Genomic DNA, 20,393 nt, shown 5'->3' on the forward strand with positions numbered 1-20,393 from the left:
CAGTGGCCTATATGTTTGAAGTGTATCAAACAAGTTTGCCAAATTTAACAAACATAGTCGTTCACCCAAAATTGAAGATTCTGTCATAATTTACTCACACTCATGTCATTTCAAACAAGCACGACTTTCTTCTACAGCAGCGATTCTCAAACATTTTCATTCCAGGACCCTCCTAGAGAGGAATATAATCTATTTTAAGACCCACAAAAATATTTTCAAATGGAAATATGGGGAGAAAATACACATTCATCCTTTAAGGTAGAAGCGTTTTTAGTTTTTTCCTAAATATAATAAATGGAATTTACGCTGCAATACCATATTTAATGGTAAAATAAAGCTATGTTATTGCCATTCATTAACTAGACTAAAATGTTTTTTTTGTGTGTCAAAGAACATTTAAAACCAAAGTTTAAGGTTGTAAAAAACCCCAAAACATGGTTACTGTAGTAAAAACATGGTTACCACAAAATAACTATGGTTCTGAAAACCATGATTTTCAAAAATCAAAGTATATAGTCGCATATGAAGAGGCCTGGCCACAAATTTATAACATGAACGTAAATCAGTATACTGCTTAAAGAGAAACTGTTGATCTACAGACAGTCCTGACAAAGTGTGCACTATAACAAAAAGGTTTTAAAACAGAGTTGTTTACTTATCCCTGAACCATCAGGCAAGATTTATTAACATTTCAACAGGACCATATGTAATCATATGGAGGGGAAGTCGCAGAAGCCTAGGTGTAGCGGCACTAATATAACCAAAGCCGGAGCTGAGTTAGGAACTTCTTCACTCGGCAATCATCTTAACTCTAGCCTCTAATTTATTTATTAATCCTTGTGAACAAAGGTTGCTACGTAAAATTTACAGTCAACAAAAAGTATTTCCTTCCGCGCTCACACCCATCTTTTCTACCAAAACACATGCCAACACAGGTGTTTAAACATTACATAATCAATGACACTCCCCTTTTCCTTCATCACATGACAAAAACCTCATCACATGGCTCATACACTAGGTGTGTTCTAATGCATTTTCACTTTATGGACTATTCGCTGTATTTTAATCAATAATCTGCCGAAATGCTATTAATGACACAATACGGCGAACCGTGTGCACTGTTTCTAGCAAATTGGGACAAGTATCGGCTACCTCCGTACAGCTGCATATTGTGTTGAAAACTTGTGGTGGTGTTTCCTCTTTTAGCTTTCGGGAACTATGTATTTGAGAATAATTACGTTTCGAAAAAGAAATGGACATACATAATACATTTCGGACTTGATCAAATAATTCCTGCTCACTTTGCACAAAATGTGGAGTTTGATGATCACAAACCATCTGAAGAACTTGGATTATGATTAATAAATCTGTTTCCTTTTGTCTGTGCCTGTGGATTGCACGTGGTAGGTGGCTGACTTAATTTTACGAAAATGTCTTAATATTTCTCAGAATGTTTATATGAAAGACCAGTAATTAAAGTCATTTTATTCAAACAAGAAAAGCCTACTACACATGTGGTAGTTCTGATGTTTAACGAATATTTCCTTTGTGTTAACCATGAAATAGGCTAATTATATTTAAACGTTCACGCTCTAAATGTGGTTTTGTTGAAAATAACCCTATCAATCTAATTGGCCCTTCGCAAGCAGTTTGTTTGACAGGCGATCTGACCAATCATAACGCATATATTATGTGCCCCCATGACTGACCGCCATTTTGACATTCCAGACAGTCATACCAATTTCCCAGTACCGCAGCTTATATATAAGCTTTAAGGGTGATAAACGAAAATAATTGTCCTAAAAAACGAAAATAGAAAGTTCACATCACAACTATACCATACAGATACGACACGATTGTTGAAGTCATTAAAGTACGAATTAGAAACGGAAACTTTCAAGAAGTGGTGTTTTAAGGCTTATTGATATATTAATGACATATTGCATGAGCAAGCTGGCAAGATGTGCTTTGCGTCCCTTTGATCATGTGCGAACCTTCATAGAGCAGCATTTGCAATGACATTTAAAAGGAAAGACGTTTTCAGCAATTAAATCGTAAAGGAACAGTTTTACTGTGTTTGTTGTATTTAACACAAGTAAAGATAAAGACACCGATGGCCTGTCTGTTCTAAACTTATACTAAAAACAAAGTTTCACAAAGAAGTGTCACGGACGACCAAAACTCTGCCCGAAGTTCTAAAATTGTCATTACTTTAGGAGTAAATATAAACCCTTAATACATCACATTTGTGTGACAGTAACGTTAGTACCCTACTGCATCGTGTGAGTTTAAAATCAGCGGCATCTTGTATTGTCTTCCCATAAGGGCAGTAAAAAAAATCCTTTCTGGTGGAACATTGTTCCTAACTCGGTCCGGTCAACCACATCTCTCACAACATGTAAATATCTACTTAAAACCCATCTCTTCTGTCAATACTCTTTCTCTCCAAATTTAGTGGTCTAGCTTTTGTTGTAATCAGTAATTTTGGCACCTATTGCATTATTGCTCTTATATGACCAGAGGTGAAAAGTATGTGTAATCAAGTAAAATTACTCGAGTATTATTTTGGGGGATCTTTACTTAAGTACATTTTAAGACAAATACTTGTACTTTTACTTTATTACATTTTTAAAGAAAAAAAATTACTTTTTACTCAATACAATTTGATTTATCCTTAAAATGTACTTATTTTTGGAGTCTCACTTTCCTCTATCTTCCCTTAATGAACCAACTAAATTGCACTGATACCCAGTTTAATATAAATGTTATTTAATCAGCCAATGAGATTCATTAAACGTTCAATGAAATTGGCCAGACATGTTTATTGGTCCTTTTGAAGTGACGTCATGTCACATCAATTACAACGATGCACAACACCTTGCTTGACCTGGACCTGATAGAAATAATCAGTGGAAGAAAATAGAGGAACACGACCCATCTGCTAATACAGCTCAAAACCCGCCACAGGATCAAGAGCAACCGGTGGCCTTCTTATATTGCAGTGGTTCTCAACTCTTGCCCGCGAGATCCATGTTCCTGTTGGGGCTAAACTCGGCAGAAAAATGGATCTCGCGGACGCTGAGAACCACTGTTGTAGTGGAATGAATAAGGATTCGTAGAAGATGAAGTGTGTTCTTTGTCTCCCACTCACCGCGGAAATATCTGCCTATCTTGATATCTGCCTATTTTGAAAATCAGCTTCTGCTGAAGTAAAATAAGAGGTTGATTTCATATATTGAAAGATGAAATCTTTGAACAAGAATTTCTATAGTTATATCATTACATTTACTTTTACTCAAGTAAAATTTTAATGTGGTGCTTTTTCACCTCTTCTCAAGTATGTTTCTGATCAGATATTTGTACTTTTACTTGAGTAAAATTTTCACTCCGTACTTGTACTTTCATTCGAGTAATGTTTTTGGGTAATTTTTACACCTCTGTGTATGGCATATCACTTATTGCTCCCTTAACTCTTTGAAAGTCACTTTAGATAAAAGCATCTGCTAAATGTAATGTAAATAACGACAAATACCTGGATGGTCTACTAGTTCAGCCAAGATTTGTGAGTGGATCGGTATATAAAACGTAATGTTTTAGCAGAAATTAATTTCAAGCAAGTATCTCTTTGTTTCAGGTTTGATTGCTGTCGATACAGATGAAGTCAAGTCAGTGATGGAGGGAGATTCTGTCACTCTTCACACTAATCTCACTCACATACAGACAAAAGGTCAGATATTGTGGATGCTTGGACCCCAAGAGATTCATATAGCTGAAATATATATGCATCACATTGATATGTATGACAGTAATGAGAAATTTGGAGACAGACTGAAGCTGAACAATCAGACTGGATCTCTCACCATCACAAACATCAGAATCACAGACTCTGGTGTTTATAAACTACAGATTATCAGTAACATAGGAACCTTTTACAAGAGATTCAATGTTATTGTCTGTGGTAAGTAAAGTAAAAAAAGTCTTGCTATGTCTTTATGTGCATTTTAGGTCTTAATGAGAAGTGACAAATTATAAGTTGACAATTTCTATTTACTGGTAAACAGACAATAGAGATGGTTATGTCCTTCTTTCAAAACACACAGTGTATTTACTGTAGCTGTACAGGTGAATCTCAAATAATTAGAATTGCGTGCAAAAGTTCATTTATTTCACTAATGCAACTTAAAAGGTGAAACTAATATATGAGATAGACTCATGCAAAGCAAGATGACGATTTGTCATAGTTGATGATTATGGTTTACGGCTCATGAAAACCCAAAATCCACAATCTCAGAAAAATAGAATATTACATGCAATCAATAAAACAAGGATTGTACATAGAACATATTCGGACCTCTGAAACGTATAAGCATGCATATGTACTCAGTACATGGTTTGGGCCCCTTTTGCAGAAATTACTGCCTCAATGCGGCGTGGCATGCAAGCTATCAGCCCATCGCACTGGTGAGGTGTTATGGAAGACCAGGATGCTTCAATAGCGGCCCTTCAGCTCTTCTGCATTGTTCGGTCTCATGTCTCTCATCTTTCTCTTGGCAATGCCCCATAGATTCTCAATGGGGTTCAGGTCAGGCGAGTTTGCTGGCCAATCAAGCAGAGTAATCCCACGTCATTGAACCAGGTTTTGGTGCTATTGGCAGAAAATGAAGTCAGCAGCCCCATAGAGCTGTTCTGCGGAAGGAAGCATGAAGTACTCCAAAATCTCCTGGTAGACGGCTGCGTTGACCCTGGACTTAATGAAGCACAGTGGACCAACACCAGCAGATGACATGGCTCCCCAAATCAACACAGACTGTGGAAACTTCACACTGGACTTCGAGCCAGGTGTGTTTTTCTTTAGCCCAGGTAAGAAGATTCTGACGTTGTTTGTTGTTCAGGAGTGTCTTGACAAGAGGAATACGACATTTGAAGCCCATGTCCAGGATCCGTCTATGTGTGGTGGCTCTTGATGCACTGATTCCAACCTCAGTCCACTCTTTGTTAAAGTCCCCAACACTATTGAATGGCCTTTTCCTGACAATCCTCTCCAGGCTGGGGTCATCCCTGCAGCTTGTGCACCTTTTTCCTCCACACTTTTCCCTTCCATATTACTTTCTATTAATGTGCTTTGATATAGCACTTTGGGAACATCCAACTTCTTTTGCAATTATCTTTTGAAAATATTCTAATTATTCGAGTTTCACCTGTGTTATTATGTTTTGCTCAAATTATGATCATATCGTAGGACTTAGTTTTATTTTAGTATTGTAGTGTCATATAGTACCTTGATTAGACATTTTCAGTGTCATTCAAATGTGTCTTTCTAACGAAATTAGAGAGTTCTTAAGCAACATAAACATTGTATTTTAAATGATGAATGTCACCTTTTTTCAGCTCATCTGTCCTCTCCTGTCATCATCAGAAACTCTTCTCAATGTTCTTCAAAATGTGTGTTGTTGTGTTCGGTGATGAATGTGACACATGTGAGTCTCTCCTGGTACAAAGGAAACAGTTTATTGTCCAGCATCAATGTGTCTGATCTCAACATCAGACTCTCTCTACCTCTGGAGGTGGAATATCAGGATACAAACACATACAGATGTGTCATCAACAATACCATCACAAACCACACACAACATCTCAACATCACTGAGATCTGTAGGTCATGTTCAGGTAAAACAATTTCCCGATATTTAAAGATGCACAGTTTCATTTCTTCAACTTAAAAAAAGATAAAAATCCATATAAATGTTTAAAAAGGCTGTTCTGTCCAACCTAAATTCATTGGCATTCTTATCCATTGTGACTAATGGATAAGAAATATTTTATGTCAGCAAACAAGTATTTCTTCAATAAAAATACCTTAATCTTGGCCAGTTTAAACCAAAAGGACCCCATATTACATCATGGATCTTTAACTCATGTTACAGCATGTGAACACAGACATGATGTTAAAGGGGTCATATAGCATGAATTTGTTTTTCTGTGCCTTTTCGTGTGTTATAAATTGCCCATGCATGTATTAGACATGTAAAATTGCTAAAATTTAAGTATCAGAACAAAAATGCATTCTATCTAAAAGCGAATGATCACCCAGACCTGCCTGAAGCGCCTCTTGTAACCACACCCCCACAAAACTACGTAAGGTTGTGTTATGATTTGACTAATGAATCAGACTCTCTCTACCTCTGGAGGTGGAATATCAGGATACAAACACATACAGATGTGAGGTCAACAATCCCATCACAAACCACACACAACATCTAGACATCAATCATGTCTGTAACACTTGACTTGACACATTTGTCTCCATTGATTTCCATTCATACACATGCGAATGCGACAGACCGGAAACGCGAGCCTGTCCGACGATATTTTGCTGCGTAGCAAACCTCAAGTTTGGTGAACTCTGACCTGCGAATTCGAGTCACGTGAGTGAATGAGACAAATAGAAGATCAAAACTTTACAGCGTAACCTATCGGTAAAGAAATAAAAATGATTGTGCCCGCCTATTTTTGGACCACCGTGCGAACAATCATGCTCAAAGTGAAGTCTCACCGTGGCTTAAGACCGTCCAAATGTATTCGCAAGTGAGGTGGGCGTACCCTTCAGTACAACTGCTTTGGAACCTGATGTTCCAAATATGGTAAGAGGTGCTACATTTCAGTCCCACGCTTGCAGTATTCGACCAATAACTATGCACTGGTTAACTGGCCAATCATAGCACACCTAGCTTTTCAGAGCGATGAGCTTTGTAAAAAATCTGCACGTTTCAGAGAGGCGGATCAAAGAGGAGACACAAACAATCACAGTATGTGTAAAATACAGCGTTTTTAAATTTAAATCATGTATACACCTTGCATTACATCTATAACAATCAATAACATTTGTTTTAGACATGTCATATCATCCCTTTAAATGACGGATAAAGAAAATCATACAGATGTACTGAATCCGTTATAGTCAAACGCTGAAGTAGTAATTGATTGTTTTCGGTTGTTCATTGCAGGAAGCAGAGATTTTCAAGTAGGAATCGCTGTTGCTTTGCCAATTCTTATTGTGACAGCAGTTGTTGTTACCGTGGCTGTATACTTTAACAGACACAAGTGTAGTCCAGGAAACAATCGAGGCAAGTATTACCTACAACCATCTCTTTTTTCAAACCAACTGATATAACAAATAATTTTGTATTTTAAAAACTATGATGATTATTATTAAAACAGTTTAGACTTATGAGGAGGTGCTTTATGCTGAGACGACATTTTGAGCACGTCGAGTAAAGAGTTCGGTGAGAGTTTAGAATTGCTGTGTGCTCTGTGTATTTCTGTCTGCCTGTAAGAAAATGCAGCGAGAAATAAATCTTAGAGACAAAATCCAAATTTCCTTGCAAAGCTGAAGGAGATTTCATTGTTGTTTTGTGCTTCTGCTTCACATCTTCATTTTCTGTGAGAATGACATGGATTGCAACAAACTCAAAATGTTGTTGCAAGATCCATGCTTCATAGCTTAAAGGTTGAATTATCTGTAGTCGGCTGTGTTTATACTGTATGATTATGAATTTCTGTGTGTCAGTCATGTGTTTGTAGATCAGCTCCATGTTTTATGTCACTGGTATGAACACATTTTCAGTCTACTTCATTTTTATGACATTTATGCTGCTTATTTATTATTTTCATAATAAGTTGTCTCCAATTAGTATTTGGACACCGAAAAGTATTTAATTGCACAAATTTATTTGGCATATGAAAAAAAATTTGCTACCTTGTTTGATTTTCCAATTTATGACCGGCCTTTATAGAAAACTGGCCAGATGCTTTTTGAAAGTCTAGGAGGATACATTACCTCGGCTTTCCAATTAACTCAGCATCATTTTCTCATGTTTCAATTTCTATCTCTTACAGAAAGGCGATGAAGAGGACCACATAGTTTACTCGAGTGTCAGTAAACCGTTCCCCTAAAGAATACGTTTAGATGTTTCAGATTAATAATCAGAAAGAGCTTTATTGCCAATTGTGCTTGGACACACGAGGACTTTGTCTTAGTGACAGAAGCTTCCAGTGCACACACAGGTTAAAAAAGTGACAAATCACAGGTAACAAAGTGTAAAAATAAATATGTGAGAGACATAACACATTTGTCAAAAAGGACAATACTAGACTATAAGGACAATAGACAGTATATTGTATGCACAGATGTGCTATATACAAATTATACTGTGTTATATACAAGTTATGCAGGGGAATATGGATAGCTGAATATTATATCAACAACATATGTATATTTGGCAGGGCTCTGCCAGTGATTCGCTCGGCAGTCCTTATCTTGTGTAGTCTTCGGAGGTCTGTTTTTGCAACTGAGCCGAACCAGACAATAATGGATTCAATGACAGCAGCTCCTGTGGCAGGTTGAACCTCTTCAGCTGGCGAAAGAAGAACAGCCTCTGCTAGATGTGAAGTCGTTGGTGTACATGGAGAAGAGCAGTGTGGAGAGCACACATCCCTGGGGGGCACATTGTTAATGTCTTTTAAGTTATTGATGTATCCTGCTCTAGTTGTGTTTAAGTTGTGTTTAAGAAAGATTAAAACCTTTGTGTTCACCTATTTGTGTGTGCATCCGCATCCGCATCTGCAAACCACAGTCTGAAGGATCGGTGACATAATGTTTCTCAAGGTGCTGTTGACATGAAATTTTCACCAGATATCATTACATCCTAGATAATCCATACAAGTAAAGATAACAAAACAAATAAATTCACAAATTAAGTTGAATGTAATACAATAGAATGAGACAGGGGGGAAGTATTGAACACGCTTACTGAAATGTATTTAATACTTTGTACAAAAGCCTTTGTTGGCAGCTTCAAGACAGTCTTCAAACCTTGAAGGTTCGGTGGGCCTCTTCTATGAATTCTGATCTTTAGTTCTTTCTATAGATTTTCTATTGAATTCAAGTCAGGTGATTTGCTGGGCCATTCTAGCAGCTTTATTCTCTTTTTCTGTTATCCTTAATATTAGATTTAAAATAATCACGAAACCATTTGATTATGTCTTATTTGTTAACATTTTATTAATTTTTCCTGGTGAAAACTTTCACGGTCGCTTAGGAATTTGCATATATTGTGATGTAAAGTCATGTGGTCACAGCCCCCATTGTGAGAATAATGCTCCGCTACCAAGATTATATCTTTCCTATTGGTAAGTTATTTTTGTTATGTACATTGGTGTAACAAAAGTGGACTTAAAAGTGTACTTGTCGCACTACACACTGATCTTACTGAAATAGAGAAAGATGATGTGATATTGTGGCAGTTTGTGCCTCAAGGTACTCTTGTAGCTGAAATTTGTAACCTGAAAATCATTTAAAATGATAAAAGACTAGAACTGAACAACCAGACTGGATGTCTCACCATCACAAACATTACAGTCACTGATGCTGGAATTTATAAGGTACAGATCATCAGCAACAGGAAAATTATGTACAAGAAATTCGACATTTCTGTTGGTGAGTAAATGAATACCCTGCTTATCTGCTTATTTCTCACCTTCTTTGTTGTTTTTACTAATGAAGGGCCCCATGCAATTACATTTTTTCCTGTTTAGTTTTTCTGGATTATGAGTTTTCCAATTTTACTGCCCAAATGTATTATGTTTTTCCATTTCCATTTAGTCATTTTGCAGACGCTTTTATCCAAAGCTACTAACAGGTGGGGTAAACAATGGAAGCAATTGGGAGAGCATAAGGACATTTTTGGGATGGTAACACAAGACATTGTTCATTTGCAGAGCGTAGGGATCTGGCGGGTACATATGTCTGCATTAGCGAGTGAAGATAAGGTGGTGCCGAACCAGTGGTGGTCTTGTAGGCCAGGAGCAGAGTCTTGAATTTGATGCGGGCGACAATAGGGATCCAATGTAGCTTAATGAATAGAGGAGTGACGTGTGCTCTCTTCGGTTCATTAAAGATAACTCTTGCCACAGCATTCTGGATCATCTGTAGAGGTTTGGTCGTGCAAGCTGGAAGTTCACTCAGTAGCGCATTGCAGTTATCCAGTCTGGAGAGGACAAGAGCCTGGACTAGGACTTGTGTAGCATGCTCCGATAGGAAGGGTCTAATTTTACTGATATTGTTGAGGATGAATCTACAGGACCAGGTGGTGCTGGCAACTTGATCTGTGAAGTTAAGCTGATCATCAATCACCTCTTCTTGGTGTCTGGCAGTTCTGGAAGATGTGATGGTTGATGAGCCCAGTTGAATGGAGAGGTTCTGATGAGTCTTTGTGTCGGCCGGTATTACAAGCAGTTCTGTTTTGCAAGGTTCAGCTGCATGTGATGGACATTCATCCAGAGTAAGATGTCGGCTAGGCCTGCTGAAATGCATTCAGAAACAGTCAGATCGTCAGGCTGAAAAAGACAGGTGGACTCATGTATCATCCGCATAGTAGTGATGGGAAAAGCCATGTTTCCTAATGACAGAGCCAGACATTTACTAATCAATCATGTGAGTATGTCAAATTTAACTGGACTTTTATTTTAAATGCGGACTTTTATTTTGACTGCAGACTTTTATTTGATGTATGCTGTATATGGTGTGGTTTACAAATCTCATGAATATTTTCTCTGTTCTCCAGCTCCTCTGCCAACTCCTCCACCCACTCCTTCATCTGCACATCATCCAGATTCAGGTATATCAAATTTAATATGTGATTGTTTAATTAGGTTAAACGAGGGTTCATGGTCAACGTTATTCTGGCAGGAATATTTTGACAAGATCCAGATGTGCAGTTATCATGTAAGTGTTTTTTAAATGTCTTCTGTACGTTCCAAATGGTATTTACAGTATTGCCCTCCATAGGGCACTTCGGGAAGGCGACACCTCCGACCGAAACGTCGCCCCAAATAAAGAGAAAATAATGTTGTTTTTATTGCTTGTTTCAAAAAGTTATATCCTCCAGAGTTTACATATCAAGAGCTTTACACTTCGAAGGGAGTAGGGCATGATCCCTTCTCATGGAACTACAGGGTCTGTCCTGACAGCACTGTTTGTGTGATAGACTCTGTAAGCTAATCCTGGTCATGGGACTGTTATAATATTCGGTCTCATTTAGTTTCTTGTAGCTGTTAAGTTTGATTAAATTTGGGTGAAAAAAAGGTTTGTCGGGAGCTAGTAATACTTATAATGTTTCTGTCTGTTCATTGTAGATCAGAACCGAATACAAATAGTTTTCTCTGTAATTGGTGCGGTTGGTATTGGCGTTGCCATTGTCGCCGTGGTCTTGTGGAAAAAGTTGTTATCATCTGGAACAGGCAAGTATCACCTCTGGCATGAATTACACGTGTATGTTTTTGAACTAACCAATACAGTTGTGTTCAAAATTATTCAACCCCCACTGAAATTGATTGTTTTGGTCGGTTTGACATTGATTATGATCATTCAGTCATCCTGCTTACAATTAAATCAAAGAGGCACGTGTAGGTCAGACAAATATAACATAACATTTATAATGAAATAACCACAAATGTCTTTTCTGAGCTCACATCATTATCAGTTTTATTCATCCCCCAAGTGACATTCAATCTTAGTACTTAGTAAAACATCCTTTTACAGTTATAACAGCTTTTAAACGTGAAGCATAGCTTGACAAGTGTCTTGCAGCGATCTACGGGTATCTTCGCCCATTCATCATGGGCAAAAGCCTCCAGTTCAGTCACATTCTTAGGCTTGCGCACTGCAACTGCTTTCTTTAAGTCCCACCAGAGGTTCTCAATCGGATTTAAGTCTGGTGACTGCGATGGCCACTTCAAAATGTTCCAGCCTTTAATCTGCAACCATGCTCTAGTGGACTTGGAGGTATGCTTGGGATCATTGTCCTGTTGAAAGGTCCAACGTCTTCCAAGCCTCAGGTTTGTGACGGACTGCATCACATTGTCATCCAATATCTCCTGGTACTGAAGAGAATTCACGGTACCTTGCACACGCTGAAGCTTCCCAGTACCTGCAGAAGCAAAACAGCCCCAAAGCATGATTGACCCCCCGCCATGCTTCACAGTAGCCAAGGTGTTCTTTTCTTGTTCTTCCTCCTCCAAACATAGCGTTGATCCATGGGCCCAAACAGTTCTAATTTTGTTTCATCAGTCCACAGAACACTATCCCAAAACTTCTGTGGTTTGTCCACATGACTTTTGGCATACTGCAGTCGACTCTTCTTATTCTTTGGGGACAGCAAGGGGGTGCGCCTGGGAGTTCTGGCATGGAGGCCTTCATTACGCAGGGTGCGCCGTATTGTCTGAGCAGAAACTTCAGTACCCACATCTGACAAATCTTTTCTCAGTTCCTCAGCAGTCACACGGGGACTTTTCTCCACTCTACACTTCAGGTAGCGCACAGCAGTCGAAGTCAGCATCATCTTTCTGCCACGACCAGGTAGCGTTTCAACAGTGCCCTTTGCCTTGAATTCGCGAATGATGCTTCCTTTGGTGTCTCTTGGTATGTTTAACATCTTTGCAATCTTCTTATAGCCATTGCCCTTCCTGTGAAGAGTAATCACCTGTTCTCTTGTCTTCCTGGACCATTCTCTTGACCTCACCATGTTTGTAACCACACCAGTAAATGTCTATAAGGAGCGGAGTATCACAGTCATTTTAAAGCTGCCTAATTGGTGCTTATTAGGCTTTATTGCTGCCCCCTGGGGTGTTTTCAATACCTGATTGAAAACACTTCATTGAACCTCTGTTCTTCAGAGTGGTAGTCTTTAAGGGGTTGAATAATTATGTCAATGAAGAGTTCACAAAAGAAACATTTACTACTGTATTACAAAACTAATTGATGTCATTTTAGTTGCATATGGTTCTTTAAGAAGTCCTTGTAGGATGTCATTCTGAATACAATTACAAATGTACACTAAATTCCCTAAAACCATTTACAGCATTGGGGGTTGAATAATTTTGAACACAACTGTATAATAAAAAACATGAACACACACATATGTTTACAGTACATGTCAGTTAAGTAATATTTTTTATCAATAATTGAATATAATCTGCATTTCAGGAATCAGAGGAGGAAGTGCTTTGGGTGCAAATCCTTGTTTCTTTAGGAATATCATTAAAAGTAATTTGACCAAAAGCATCACAATAATGGTCGCAATGCTGATACCAATCCTCCCTGCTAAAATGACTGAATGTTGTTTAGTGTGTCATAGCATGGACCTTCTGTATAACATGTATATTGATGTAAAAATGAAAAGCTTCCAGCTGACAAAAAAAGGGTAAACCATTGTGTTTAAGAGGATATTGATAAAGTTAAAAAATTTAAATGACAGTATATTCATATTTGGGGAATAGACAGTGATCCTTAAATCAAATTGCTTAATTCATTAACGGGAAAATATTTTTTATGTAAATAACGGTTACACCGAATGACACTTTTGTGGTCGTCTTTTGTAAATTGTGGCCAAATGTGAGATAGTTTTTCATTGTCGTGAAAAACAAAAACCCAAATAGAACACATGGTTATGTACAGAAACAGAAAAATGTTGTGTTATTGTTATACACTTATACATTTGATGCCTGTACCACCTTTCTTGTATTTGACCCATGTGTATATATAAATTGCTTTATGTGGAGTGGTAGCTGGTGCTCTACATTTTCGAACTTTTTACTCCGATAAAGATTAAATGTATTGAAGCATTAAAGAGCAAATGCATAAATAAATGTAAGTGTAACACTTGCTTGGCAAAATTTGTGATAAATCAGATCAATGGGCCAATCAGAAGAACTGGAGTCGAGGGAGACAAAGGTGGACACACACAAATGTTTATATCAGAGGTAAAAGTGTCAACGAAATAATTAACCAAATAAAAAAATAGATTTTGAATCAACAAAGCTTTTTTTTTAAAGAAAATAAATTGTACAAAGCTCAATTACGAGTTACACAATAAAACAATTACCCAAATTAAATGACAGAAATTATCAACCAACAAAATAAATGTACAATACTCGTTTGTTACCCCAGTAATAATAACAGAAAGATCTCAGTCCAAACCACACAAAAGAATGTGAATTTTCCCTTTTTATCTCAGAAAGTGTCAGTTCCAAACAAAAAATACCTTGATCCTCAAGTTCAAAAAGAGAAGAACTCCCACAGAATGAACGGGGTGCAGAAATGACACAAATCCACGGGAAGATGAGAAAAGTTAATCCAAGTTCGGTTTACGGGTGGCTCGCCATCTATTTTTTCAGTTGTCACACGACTCGATGCATCCACACGAAATCACGTTAGAAATTCCATCTTCAAAACACATACATGCAAAACTGGCCGATTCCTCTATGAATTAACAGCTTTTTTTCGTTTGTCTCGCTTTCCAGGTTTCACCAGATGAACCACGTTAGTTTCATTAGTGTTAATTTGGCCTTAATCAATCATCGACGGAATCAACAGGAACTCTACGCAAGTAAGTACCTTAACTAACTTCTCCAATCAGTGTAGTGTTGTAACAAACTGATTGTCTATTAAATTCTAGATTTCTTACAGGTATTTCACAATTAATTACCTTAATCACTCTTAATCACTCTTCCACTATCTGTATTCTATCGCTGTTTTTTCCAATCTGCGTTGCTCACCGGGGGGCGGAGTCAGCGCTGCTACCTGAGTCTTTTCCGATTGGATCCCTAACATCTGCAGTGCTATTCATAGTTCTGATTCGTTGCAATTTGCTGCAATAATTTACATCCCAACTAAATGAATACAATTTTTTATCATTTAAACAATATAATAAAATATTACATTGTCACAAAGCGTTGTTTTATTTGCTGTTCAATCACATACATATTTAATTTAATATGTAATTATACTGATTTAAATGTTTAATAATTTGAACAAATTAACTCTGTTATAGACTGCAATTATGCTAATTTGAGTCTGGGTTACATAAGACTTTCTTTAGAGACGTATTTTGTCTTTAGCTTTTTACTTGGCAGAACTGAAGCTGAATTCACTAGTTCAGTGAAGCTCTGTCAGTCAGGCAGTATAAGGTCTAATGAAAACTATATGTGTGTTCAACAGGTGCCACTGGAAGTCAAGATGAGGCCAATAATGGTTTTGCAGCACAACAGACCAAATAAAAAGGTCTGAGATCTACACCATCATCATCTTTAACAACAAATATTCAATATACAAATGCACGAAAGACCGCCTACGTACATACTGCGTAAACATAATGCGAGACGCGCTATGAAAAACGTTATTAGCACAATATGCACTCATCTAGAACAAGACTTTGCACCCCATTCAGGTGGGATGATATGTTTTGTCTCCTATGCATTTTGTGTTTTAGTATTTTCAGATGTGCATGGCTTTTGACTCATTTGATTCATTGGTTCAGTGTATACATTTTTAGGACAAATTTTTTTATTTTAGAAATGTTAATATACATGGTCTTTTCATTTCTCTTGAACAGTTTGTGTGTAATGTTTTCATATGTATTTTGCATTCAATCATCCAACTGTTGACAGATGAGCACACATTTGACTAGAATACTCCAGTAAACAAGTTCATGGTCAACTTGATGTCTGCAAAGTGTCCAAATCCAGTGGCGTTAAAACAAGACATTTTCACCAGCCTGCTTTACTTTTGTTATCAACATGTTTTTGTGCTGATGTGTTTAGTATTTTATCAAATGTGGTGCAGTGCATTATTGCCAAACATCTCACTTTTTGTCCTGTCTGTCTGTAGGACATTGTTCCATAAGTCTTATGTTTAGTTCAGTTGTAACTTTTCAAACCTCAGCTGTTCCTGTTCCTCTGTTCCTGCTCAGCTTGTTTCCTTTACAGAGACAAGAGGCTTCTTCCTGGCAACTCTTCTAGAAATGCGATATTTGGCTAAACAGCAAAACAGCAACTCTTGAAAATTCTAGGTTTTCAAAGGAGGGTCACACATGCATTCATCATGTTGTTTTGTCTGACTCTGAACTCATTGAAACATGCATACATTTACTGTACACAGGGCAAGTCTGTTCTTGAAATGCAACACAGGTAAAAACCATAACGCAAAAGTGTGTAAATATAGGTCAGTTTGTTTTCCTCAGTAGATGAATATCCGGTGTTGTTTGAAGAATGAGCTATGTTGGTGCATGCACAAAATAAAGGTGGTGATAGTGTTCTTCAAGTGCCTTTATATGTATTTTTTGTCATTAGTGACACACAAAAATTCCCAATAAAGCTGAAGACAAAATTTATGAAATATGTTTGGATGAGTCATTATTAAGGAAGATCTAATGACATGAGAATGATTTTAAATCAGTAGTCGGTCTAAAGGAGTGGGCAGTTGATGTTGAAAAGACATGAAACTGACATAAGACATTAATGTCAAGTATGTACTGAAGTCAGCTGACATTGCTGTGAATTGAACGTAAAACATATTGGCCTACTTATGCTCAAATTTCAGCATGGGTACAAACTTTCTGTTATCACACTATTACCATGATGCATGCTAAATGGGGGGTCGCTTCACATGATCTGGTCATTTTTATAAATTTAACTTCATAAAGCAACAGTTATTCACATTTGTGATATTTTTTGTTCTGCTGACAGTATAACAGAATCCCAACCCCGAGGAATCAGATATCAGCTCTCATGCTTGTATAGTTTCTGTTGTGGTTTAAAGACATGATCTAACTTGCACTTCTGCATTAAGTTCGTCTGGTGAAGAAGAATATGATTCGCTCTGTGATTGTTTTACCCTGGTTGCTTCGGCTCTTGCCCGGTAAGTTTAACTTTTTCATTTTTAGCACAAAAGCCAAACTTACTTTTTAGTATTATTTCACTTGTATGTTAGTTAAGTTTATTGTAATACCAAATTGGAAACTTTGTGTGAACAATGGTTTATTGCATGGCCAGGTCTAGGCGAGATGGGGGAATTTCCTTTCAGCTATCCCAGTAAACAAGCGAAAGATTAAAATACATTTCATTGTACACTTTTAACATATTTGCATGTATTTACTGACATATTTCTTAGCACTTACTGATATACTTGTATAAGTCAACTTTATTTGGAGTATTACTTGTGCACAAAGCACATTTCTTAAAATTAAGCCTAAAATGTGTGATATTGTCACTTTTGATATGAATTGCATGTTTTTTTATAATATCCATCTTTATTATCATCTGAAGTATACCTGCAATAGTTCCACTTTAGCTAAATCAAATATACGTCAGTATATCTTTAGTTGGAACCCAGCACTACTTCTGCACAATAAAAGTACATTAAGCATAAAAATACTTGTTCCAATTTAGCAGATTTAAGTCTTTACCACCTAAGTATACAACTGTACAATCTCATGGTGTTTTTATTAAGTACATAAAGCGTAAATGGATATGCAATATACGTACTGTAGCATGAAATAAATGTATATATTTACTTTACATTAGGGATTATAGCACTATAGACCAGCAAACAGTCTCAATAGGGTAATCATTATGTTTTTCTATTGTGTTCTAGGCATGTCTTCTGAGGAAGTGAGTACAGACGATACTTCTGCATATCATACTGGACTTCAAGAGACTGCATTCTACTTTTTTATCACATTATGCCTCAGCTAGTCCTGTTTGTTACATTTTTGTTTCTCTCATGGTTTTCAGATTCCATCTCCTGAAGTTACCAGAGATTATCAATCATCTACAGATCCAAAGCAATGCGTCATTTTGTGTTTAGTGCCGATTGTGACGCAGGCAAATCTCTTATGGATTAATGGAAGTGTTTTATACTCAAGCCTCATGATCACTGATCTCAACACCAAACTTTATCTAGTGGTGGATTATCAGGATAAAAACAACTACAGCTGTGTGGTGTCCAGTTCAGGATTCAATCAGACGGCACATCTCAACATTTCCCGTATCTGTCAGCCATGCAGAGGTAAGACAGCTGTGATATTACTGAGCTGTGTGACGTCACCTACTGTCAGACATTTTGTGAGTTCACTTCGGTTATCGCTGGTTCCAATATGCCACCAAAAAATCTGACACAATAAATTCTTAGGTGTATATTTTGGGTTCAATATATTTACACTTGATTTAACCCCAACCTGAAACAAACATATAAACTGAAAGTGTTTGTTTATTTCGTTACTTAACTAGTGCATACTCATCATTTTTTTTACAGATTTCTCTACTGTTATTATAATTCAGATAATTCATTTTTGTTTGCCTGTGAAACTTTAATATGATCTCTTGATGTTTCTTTTCAACCAGATGAAAACTTAACAGTATCAACGAGTGAAGGCGATTCTGTCACTTTACCCACTAACCTTACTCAAGTGTTGTTCTATGATCACATAGAGTGGATTCATAAAAATGCTTGTATTGCTGAACTCTGTGAAAGCTTACCCATATACCGTGACTGTGATAATTGTGGACTAAATAACAGACTGCAGCTGGACAATAAGACTGGATCTCTCACCATCACCAACCTCAGTAAAATTCACTCTGGACTCTACAAACTAAAGATCACTAATGCACCACTTAACAAATGCCTGACAAAGAGCTATTTTGTTAATGTCTACGGTGGGTTAAAATAAACAAATCAATGTAATAAGAATAAACAATTTTGCAGGATAGCAATGCAGTACATATAATAAATACACTAATGTTTAATAAACATTCCATTTCATTACACGGCACTCATTTTCAGATCCTCTGCCCAAGCCTGTCATCACCAAAAACTCAACACGATGTTCTTCATCATCAAAATGTGTCGTGATGTGTTCAGTGAATGTGACGGGTGGGACTCTCTCCTGGTATAATGGAAGCAGATTAAACTCCAGCATCAGTGTGTCTGATCTCAAAAGAAGCAACTTTCTGTGTCTGGAGGTGGAAGATCAGGATACAAACACATACAGCTGTGTGGTGAACAATTCATTCACCAACAAAACTACACTACTCCACATCAATGTATTATGTAAAGGTATGACAACAGTTGATGTTAATGTTTATGTAAGATGTTTTCTCTTGGGCTTTCTGGGTCACTTTACAGTCATGTACAGGAGTTAGCTACATATAACTGTCTTCTGTCTGTTCATTACAGATAACAGCCAGAAAATAACAAATATAGTTATTGGTGTTTTGGTTTCGGTTCTTGCGGCGAGTATAATTGCTTTTTTAATATGGAGGAGCAGACGAAGTCAAGAGGGCAAGTATTATTATCTACATCTGATATGTAGCCTATATTTTGTACAAAAACAGTTGCCAAAGTATCATTTTGATTTTTGATGTGCCATTTTAGCACCTTCAAACATAAAGCCCTAATAAAAACACATTTATTATTATCCCTTCACTTATAAAATCTAAAATATTTGATACTTGAACGGAGGTGGACTGATATAGCACAGTAATTAAAATTACAACACTGTCTATCTGACAATGTTAAGATATCAGCGTCATTATGATGAGACTAAATGTGTCTGTTCAACAGGTGCAAGTGGAAGTCAAGCTCAGGCCAACGCTGCTCCTGCACAAATCGCCGGTAGTTGATTCTTTATATGCTCTTTAGATTACATCTACAGTTTAAACCATTGAATAAGTTTTCAGATGACATTATCATGACTGATCATTTAATGAAAGATGTGTTTATGTACCAGGGGCATCTGGACATCATCCATCAGACAACACTTCTAATTCAGGGGTACCTCTGATTGGTCAACCCTCATCATCACAATCGCAGGAAACCCCCTTAATCCAAACTGCTGCAAATAATATTGAACAATGAGCTTACATACACCACAAATCATATAGAATCCTGAAGTTTCTGATAATGAGTCACATCTCATTGGTTGTTGTGTCTCAAGTCATGATATCCATCATGACGAGACACAGATATGATGACTAGTCATGAGACATGTGAGAACCAACGAGATTCAGCGAGTCGCCATTTTTAAACAGACCTTGATGGGCTTTACTGGATTACTTTTATGATGAATGGATGCACTTCAAAAACTATTCAATGGCATTACAAAGCTGGGAAGATATTTTCTTTAAATGGTTTCTCTAATTCTACCAATTGTGCAATTGATTTTAATGTTTACAGTAAAGTCATGTATAATGTTACGAACGACAATTTTGCTTGAACTCAATGTTGCTGATTTTCAGTTTGTCAAAGAATCACCTTGCATTGATGAAGCTATAAAGATTAATTGACCTCAAATGTACAGAACAGATAAATGTTCACTGTGTGTCTTATTTCTTTTAAAATGCACAATCTTTTAATGCTCTAAATCTGTGAGACTTGATTTCTAAATTAATATTGAGGATTTATTTTACACCATTTGACTGCAATGTTCATGTTCTCATCTGAGAACAATACACTAATGAGATCATTGAAACAGGCACATGACTTTTGGCATTGGCACGAT

General features: G+C 37.0%; 2 protein-coding genes and 1 long non-coding RNA gene across 3 annotated transcripts; all 3 read left to right on the forward strand.

Moving 5' to 3' along the window:
- The first annotated feature begins 1,012 nt into the window (after positions 1–1,012).
- Positions 1,013–7,907, forward strand: LOC130430636 (natural killer cell receptor 2B4-like). The gene is made up of 5 exons (XM_056759794.1): positions 1,013–1,403; positions 3,635–3,958; positions 5,389–5,667; positions 7,005–7,124; positions 7,897–7,907. Exons 1-5 carry the CDS (start codon positions 1,355–1,357, stop codon positions 7,905–7,907), a joined length of 783 nt encoding a protein of 260 aa, XP_056615772.1. The 5' UTR covers positions 1,013–1,354.
- LOC130430360 (uncharacterized) lies at positions 7,907–8,595 on the forward strand. The gene is made up of 2 exons (XR_008907773.1): positions 7,907–8,087; positions 8,284–8,595. It is a non-coding gene; the product is annotated as an uncharacterized LOC130430360 (long non-coding RNA).
- An 8,066-nt stretch (positions 8,596–16,661) lies between these two features.
- On the forward strand, positions 16,662–20,078 carry LOC130430545 (uncharacterized). The gene is made up of 8 exons (XM_056759680.1): positions 16,662–16,753; positions 17,489–17,505; positions 17,629–17,902; positions 18,238–18,549; positions 18,677–18,949; positions 19,070–19,174; positions 19,457–19,507; positions 19,623–20,078. Exons 1-8 carry the CDS (start codon positions 16,705–16,707, stop codon positions 19,748–19,750), a joined length of 1,209 nt encoding a protein of 402 aa, XP_056615658.1. The 5' UTR covers positions 16,662–16,704; the 3' UTR covers positions 19,751–20,078.
- The last annotated feature ends 315 nt before the right edge of the window (positions 20,079–20,393 follow it).

This window comes from Triplophysa dalaica, chromosome 10 (assembly GCF_015846415.1).
Source record: "Triplophysa dalaica isolate WHDGS20190420 chromosome 10, ASM1584641v1, whole genome shotgun sequence".
Classification (NCBI taxonomy): Eukaryota; Metazoa; Chordata; class Actinopteri; order Cypriniformes; family Nemacheilidae; genus Triplophysa; species Triplophysa dalaica.